General features: G+C 36.0%; 1 protein-coding gene across 2 annotated transcripts; it reads right to left on the reverse strand.

Moving 5' to 3' along the window:
* Positions 1-2,348: 2,348 nt before the first annotated feature.
* LOC112738233 (uncharacterized) lies at positions 2,349-6,395 on the reverse strand. Of its 2 annotated transcripts, XM_025788581.3 has the most exons (9): positions 5,730-6,395; positions 5,419-5,511; positions 5,035-5,139; positions 4,749-4,901; positions 4,577-4,675; positions 4,325-4,453; positions 4,022-4,201; positions 3,814-3,930; positions 2,349-3,702 (listed from the first exon to the last, which is right to left on the reverse strand). In XM_025788581.3, the coding sequence occupies exons 1-9, from the start codon at positions 6,042-6,044 to the stop codon at positions 3,520-3,522; spliced, it is 1,374 nt and encodes a 457-aa protein (XP_025644366.1). In that variant the 5' UTR covers positions 6,045-6,395; the 3' UTR covers positions 2,349-3,519. The 2 variants fall into 2 exon arrangements, with proteins under 2 accessions (XP_025644366.1, XP_025644368.1); XM_025788583.3 differs by lacking the exon at positions 4,577-4,675.
* Positions 6,396-7,790: the final 1,395 nt, after the last annotated feature.

Genomic DNA, 7,790 nt, shown 5'->3' on the forward strand with positions numbered 1-7,790 from the left:
TTATCTTGTATATACTTATGTAAATATTCTTTGAGGTTGAATATTTGTATCCTTCACACTCTCTTTTTATTATATATATATATATTACATTTCTTCGTACGCAAGTTTCCGTTTACGTGAACGTTACCACTTTTGTTTTAGACTTTCCTTCAAAGGCTCCTCGTTATAAAATTCCTTTCAACTATTATTATATATATATATTTTTACTTTTAAAAGTCGTTATACCTTGCCACCTCAATTTTATGACTTAAGCATAAGACTTTATGTGATAGGGTGTTACAATAAGCACCCCAGACCGACATGTCCACATCATCACGGGAGAATTTGCTAAAGGCAGAACAACTAAGTTGTCTCAGAAAAGATATCTCAAATAAGTCTTCAAGTCGAAAAAAACTGTACAAAATCCGACCTTTACACTATAGCCTTTGCACTAGAACATATTAAAGGCGGATCTCCCGGCCATGATGATCCCCTAGTGATAAAAATAGTCCTATCTAATGCCAACCTCCACAAAATATTGGTGGACCTAAGGATTTTGTAGACATCCTCTCTTCAAATCAGTCTTCAACGAGCTCCGATTAGAAGAAAAGGACTTAAAGACATACACAGGCACTCTATTCGAATTAGGAGAAACACCAAACTTACTTCTTAAGTACATAAGCCTTTATACCACATTCGACAAAAGTCTTAGAGCTTGCACTGTCAATGTTGACTACATTGGGGTAGACACTCCATCTACCAACAATGCATTATCAGGTCGGACAACACTAAACCGACTAATTATGGTAGTATCCACTCCTCATCTATGTATAAGATTTCCAACAAAGAAGGTGATAACTACCATTTATTGAGATCAACAGTCGAAAAAAAGAATGCTACAATAAAAGTTTTAACTATAGAAGCATCCTCAGAAGCAAAGGAGTTAGCACATTAGAGCTCGGACAAAGGCCACAGGCACATCTAACAACTCCCCAGTCCACAAATGAAGAACCATCTTACCTACCTACCCATGACATTGAATCAATAATCCCAACATGGGCAAACAAAGAAAGCCTAAGAATCAAACTCTATAATGAAGTTGAAAACCTCCAAACTTACAGAAAAAAAATCCAAATTCTTTCCTAAGGTACGACGTCAAGAAGGAGCTTCCAAACCAAAAATGGCTATGAAATACACTAAGAAGGTGATATGAAAAAGCTTATCAACTGGCGATCTCATCCTGATCCAAAAATGACATCGGGCCAAAATTGGACAAAGAAAAACTAACAAAATGAAAGGATCCTAACAAAGTCACTTAAGACTTGGGAAAGAACTACCACAAAATATGTGACTTGCTCAAAAACGATCTACTACCTAGATCATACTATGTCTGCAATTTAAGAGATACTACAGCTAGAAAGCGAACCTCTCTCTGCTGCACACTTTTTCCAAGTTTAAGATTTTACTGAAGGAGTTCTTAGTGATGCATCGAAGTAAGGACCAAGAGTTTTACTTGTAAAAATCTCTTAGTAGCAACTAGCCATCTATTATAATTGCTTTTAAAAGATTAATAAAGCAAGTTATCAAGATTTCTATAAGTCCTCATTAAATCCGAATTACATGACTTAAACTCATGTTTGAAAGCTACACTAACTTTGAAAGTCGAGGCTATGAAGCGGCGAGGACTGAGTTCAAAGACGGATTGTATAAACGGATTGAAGTGAAATCAAAATCATAAAAACAACCATATAATCCACAACTCGTACAAAAAACGATTTAGGAGAACATTGAAAATGACAAGTAAAAATCGTGTAAGTTGAAACATGCGTCGTAAGAGCTGATAAAGCCCTAAAAAGAGGTAAAAGCAAAAACGACAACCATATGTACGAGTTGGAAATGAAAGAAAGAATTGTAAAAACAATTCGAACAAAATCAAAACGTAAAAACAATCCTCCAACCAAACAATTCGTATAGAAACGAGTTAGAAAGAAAAGAAAGGATTGTAAAAACGATTCGAACAAAATCGAAACATAAAAGCAATTCTCTAATTAAAATAACTCGTACCAAACGAGATAATAAAGTTGGAAATGACGAATTAAAAATCATGCAGTAAAAAGAAACAAATTATGAGGTCATCCACAAGCTATATATTAACATCAAAACCTGAAAGAAAGGAGATGAAGTGAAACACGCTTAATGAAATCTTAAGAAGCAATGGCAATAAAGATGAAGGAGTAAAGAATGTCAAAACGAAGGCAATAAAGAGAGAAAAAAAAGGCTATAAATAGCTAGTAAGAGGGAAAGTGTTATCTCACTCTTATTTGAATGATGGACATAATTAACAAAGCAACTAAAAAGCGCACAAACAGTTACGAAGAAGTGTAATATCACATTATTTCAAAATCACGTCGAGTTGGCCGACTTTTGCCAGCAGAGCACATCGAGAAGCCGACTTGTGCCAGCGACAATAGTAAGATTCAAAAATGACTTGGTTGAATGCTCGAGCCCGACTTACAAGAACTCGGTCTCAAGCAGGGACATTATTCATACCTTAACCTACAACTCAAAACTAGGCCTAAAATGACTAAAGCCTACTCTATGGAATCCAAACTCACCTCATCAACATGTCCAATCTCATTGGTCTAACTTAACATACAAAATCTTAACTGCTCCTACTAAAATGCTCATAGATTTAAATACGAGATCTTAACAACCCCAAGACAAAAAGAGAAGATAATAACCCACCAAAAAAAGTTGAGATTACAAGAGTGAACACTAAGCCACCATTCCAACTACAAATACCCCTCAGGTTGAGGTATTTCTCAACTCAGAACTCAAAGCCTACATTAAACCTTTACAGCATTAGAGTTCCTTTCAAGTACCAGCTCCCCATCCTCACTTAAAGACGTTAGACGGTTTCACTACTCCAAGGAAGACATCAAACACAATAGCAGAAAGAGTCTTAACCTCACGTCCAGACCCGAATCATCCGTTTTAGGTAATCTTCGGAACAAATGTTATCTATAGAATTTTGTATTGCAATAACAATAATAATATAAAACACTGAATATAAAAATAAATTATATAAATGCAAACTAAGCATACTTTAATTGTTCATTGAAGTTATAGAGTACCAAAAATCAGTGATTTCATTAGTTTCTGGGGTAAGAAAAACTATATAGTAGCAACATCCTATAAGAAATCGGTTGAATTTGAAATGTTTCATGAAAGAAAATTACTATCACTTTCACAAATGTCTAATTTTGTTGTACTTAATTAATTTTAATAACATATATATTGTAAAATTTACTTGAAATCAATATTTAGATACGCTTATACACAAACTATTACTTGCACTTTTGTCACTGTTATAGAAAAATAAATCTCACCACTCAAGTTCATGATGCTTTTTGCTTACGAATTCTTATATTGATATTTATGACAGAAATTTTCTTCCTCTATTAGGTATTCAACTAACATTGAGTTTACAAAACATGATAACGCAATTATACAAAAAGGAGTTGGATATGTATAAATCAATCAAAGGGATAAGCAATAAGAAGAAGTGTCAGGACTAATGTCCTGGGCTACCTGGAGAAGGTATTCTAAGTTGATATCCTCAGGATAGTGTTGTAAAAGCTTCAAATTAGCCACAAAATCCCCACCCAAGAGATTGCTTTTCACGCAAAGTAGCATTGCACAACAGACACGAAGAAGCATATCCTATATAACACAATAGATAATAACAAGTATGAGAAGTTCTAAACACACAAATGAAATTAAGCATTAATTTTCTTCTAAACGACAACTTCATTCGGAGTTCAATTGAGGGACCTGAACACCAAAAGGATTACTCAGAAGTGTATCCCATATTCTCAGGATAGACTCAAATTTGAACTCTTGTGTGAGTAGCAGTGTAATCCATCGGAATGCATAGAATTGTGGTTTAACCTGTTCATCACCAGGCTTCAAAGCATCAATTCCAAATAGAAATAAATTGAACAACTTGAATTAAAAATACAAAAAAGTTGGATGTGGTAACCTTTGTTGTAAACTCAAGATGATGCCACAATTGCTCATCATTTACTTTCAGTAAATCTGACAAACGGGAAAGAGTAGAAAGGATGCCACTTGAACTATTATCCAATTGCTGACAGAAATGATCCACCGAGTCCCCTAAGACTCGAACAAAACAAAAAAAACTATCTGCTTCTGCACTCACCTAATTGAAACAAAACAAGATATATATGTACAAAAAAATAAGCGTACAATTATGTATACCTAACCAAAGAAAGTGCTGACCAAAAAAAAAAAAAAAAAAAAAAAAAACAAAGAAAGTGCTTACAGCATTTTGCTTGTGAGTGTCAATAGTAAATACATAGTATATTGGTGCCAAGACTTCGTTCATGCCTTGCACATAACAAATTACAGGATTTAATTTTGCAAACAGGAGAAGGATATTCTTCATTGCTTCCTATGGTCAAAGAAAAAATGAAAAACTTCAATCAGTTACGAACACCCTAACACTGAAAAGTATTACTTCACGGTGAAACCGAATTATAAAGAGAACTAGCATTCTATTTTGAGATTAAATTACCCTATTTTTAAGACTAAATGATGACTCCCCTGAAAAGAATGGTATATCTGGATGTGTCCGCTGCAGATCTCTATTAATCTGTTCTATTGTCTCCGTGTACTAGAATATACGAACTTACAGTAATTAGAATATTGACTTCTCTATCCAAAAATTTTGAAATGGAGAAAATTACCTTAAAATACTGACTCCAAAGACTAGCCTTGCCCAGGCTCAAAGGGTGATCTTCCTGAGAAATTTCATGTCGCCTTAACAGGCCATCACTGTCACCTTCCTTGTGCTGGTTCGCGGAACTTAATTCTTTGCCTTCCCTCCAGATATGTTCTGACTGTCTTAGATTCAACAATAAAACAATCAATGAAAAGACGAGCTAAAATACATATCACATTTCGCAGTAAAACTAATAGTTAATATGAATATAAACTGCTTATGTTAAGAATTACAAATTTGAAGCATCTTACTGGATTCAGGAGAAGTTCCTCTTTCAGATTAGAATACTTTTGTCTATTCTCTTTCAATTCCTTCTCCCACAGGTCCTGAGATGAAGGTAAGTAACCCAAGAGAAGCTGGATATGTTGAATCATAGCAGGACAATTAGCTCTGCTTGTATGCCAAAACATATATAGATAAAATTTTCCCCCTAGATTGGTGTTACTTATCTAAATATTAAAATTAAAGCATTTGATATTCTCATTAAGATACAAATTTAGCGTAACAGTGTTAAAAATTCGTATCAGCTAAAAATTGACAAGATAAATTCTTCTAAGATTTAGGTTTGCGTGAAAATCAAAGCTACTGGCCTACTGATAGTCTGATACTTGCATCAAGCAAATACGCTGAATTACCTTCCACGCTATTGCACGCAAACCTCCTCCATCAGGACTACCAGTGCTAGCAATTCTTTGCAACTTCTCCAAATTAATCTCCCTTTGAGAAAGCTACATAACAAAGAATTCAAATAATTGAACAACGATTGATGAACATTTAACACTTATTAATAGCAAAAGGATTCGAAAATTGAAAATGATTAGGTTTTAACAACTTAAATCATGCATCGAAAAGAATTTCACATTTAATTTTCAAATATTACTCCGTTCGTGACATAATAATTTCATAAATTAAACCCATAAAAAAAAAGTTGAAAATCACGTGTGACCTCATGTTCTAAATCAGATCTTTTCTCTTCCTCTGAAGTGGACTTCAACACGGAAACCGGATTAATGGTGTCCTTACGCGGCCTCTGCCGGGTTTTATGGTCCATGCCATTACCACCACCACCACCGTCATCATCGTTATCTATAGCTTCATCAGCATCATCACTCTCTCTGTGCAACCGTAATGCAGCTGGATGAATCGGTTCCAGCTCTTCGCCAAACTCGAACTCTTCGGATTCTGATCCTCCAGCAATCAAGCTGCCAAGCTGGTCGGGACTTGGAAGTGGACGTGGAAGCTTGAGCTTGCCTTTGAGCATGGCGGATGAGTTGCAGTGAGAAAGGGAGAGTGCATTGTGGTTCTTCTGCTTCTGCCGTTTTAGTCAGAAGAAGAAGAAGAATGGTAGTTACTCGTAAGGTTTGAATGGCAGTTAGGCGCCACTGAATTTTTTTGTTTTTTTTTGTTTTTGTCGTTGTCATGGGCTAGGCACCTGCCCAACTCACAACACAGAGGAACAGCTGGACACAAGGAAAAAAAGGAAAAGGAGAAACGACAATAACAAACATATTTCGAGCTTCCACTTCAACCCCCTGCGCTGCCTCCATGACTGCTGCAATTTCTTCATCTTCAAAGGGTTGACGCCAATGATGAGACCGTAAATATCCACCATTGCCTCCAAACACCTCGAGCTTTCTAGAAATTTCTTTTTTGAGCAATGAGCTCTTTAGATTTGAATCCGCTAAGTCCATGTTAGACTGGGCCTCATGTTGGGCTTAACAACACTATGTCCTTTGCTTTGGACACATGTAGCTATTATTTTCTGTTTTGGGCTTTGGCCTGTTCCAGTACCAAAAGAAAATCATACTTCACGTGTAGTTTAGTGGTCGGCCTCAATTTTTTTCTGTTTTTTTTTTTTAAAAGTAAATGAACAAAAGTACATGTTCTAGGGATTACTTGAAACGCTAATTTGGGCCTGAATGTGAGGTGCAGATTTTTTTTGAGGCAACGTTCGACTTGTACTGGTGCTGAAATGTCGCCGTCCGAGTTCCTTGTGAAGAGGTGGGAGTAGTACCTGTAAGAAACTCCGATGTTTAAGTTAGCAAGGAATTTAAGTAGGTTTTTAGCAGATTGGGACTTGAATATACCTGAGAAGTGTCAGTGTATTTATAGCAGAATAGATAACTACCTTTTTGAAGTAGTTCCACCTTTGTTAGTGGATAACAGTTCCCTTTATCTTGGGAGTTTGTTGAGATCTATCTTCTACATAGTAGAGATAGTAGAAGAGATTTAGGGAGATAGTTACTTATTCAGATAAGTGGGCTAAACCTCCTTTGTCGTACTTGACCTCTTGATAGGTCGGGCAAGTAGAAGTGGACATCCTTTTTGGGTAGGCCTTTTTTCTTATTGGGCCTGACTTTATATTTTTGGGTCAGGGTATGAACAATGCCTTTACTTGAGTCCGAACCTTCATAAGGTCAGGCTCGAGTATTTGTGTCCCCAGCTTCCTTCGTCGAGTACGTCGCCTTCCAGAAGCCAGGTACTCGACGTGTTTCAAAATTTTTGAAATGTTGCTTTCCTTAATTATGTAGCGTCGTTATGCGGCAGTTTCTTGGGGATTTGTGTGACTTTTAAAGAGGGGTGCATAAATGTCCCTTTTGTTCCTTGTATATTATAAATTCTTCACTTTTTTTCTCTTCCTTTTTTTTCGTTTCTAAAATGTTTGCTTTCTCTCTTTCTTTCACTTTCTTTGAACTCCTTTCATGTAACCATTCCCAGTTCAAGATTCCTTCATATCGAAGCTTTACAAGATTTGGTTTGCATTTTTCGAGAGGACGACCTTTTGTGTTTTCGCCATTCAATTGTGCCCTTCGCGTTTTCAATTTCGTAGCTGTGTTTGCCCCCAAATGGGGTTACTTTAAAGTGGTTGGGAGTGACACCATTTCTGTATTTGGAAGTATGTTGTGGTATTTTGTGTGTAAGAAATTTTTGATTTCGTACCTTTTCAAATTGTTGATGATGACCCAATTTCCTTTGATTGGTGTCTGAGTTCTTTTTTGACAATTTG

This window comes from Arachis hypogaea, chromosome 13 (genome assembly GCF_003086295.3).
Source record: "Arachis hypogaea cultivar Tifrunner chromosome 13, arahy.Tifrunner.gnm2.J5K5, whole genome shotgun sequence".
Taxonomy (NCBI): Eukaryota; Viridiplantae; Streptophyta; class Magnoliopsida; order Fabales; family Fabaceae; genus Arachis; species Arachis hypogaea.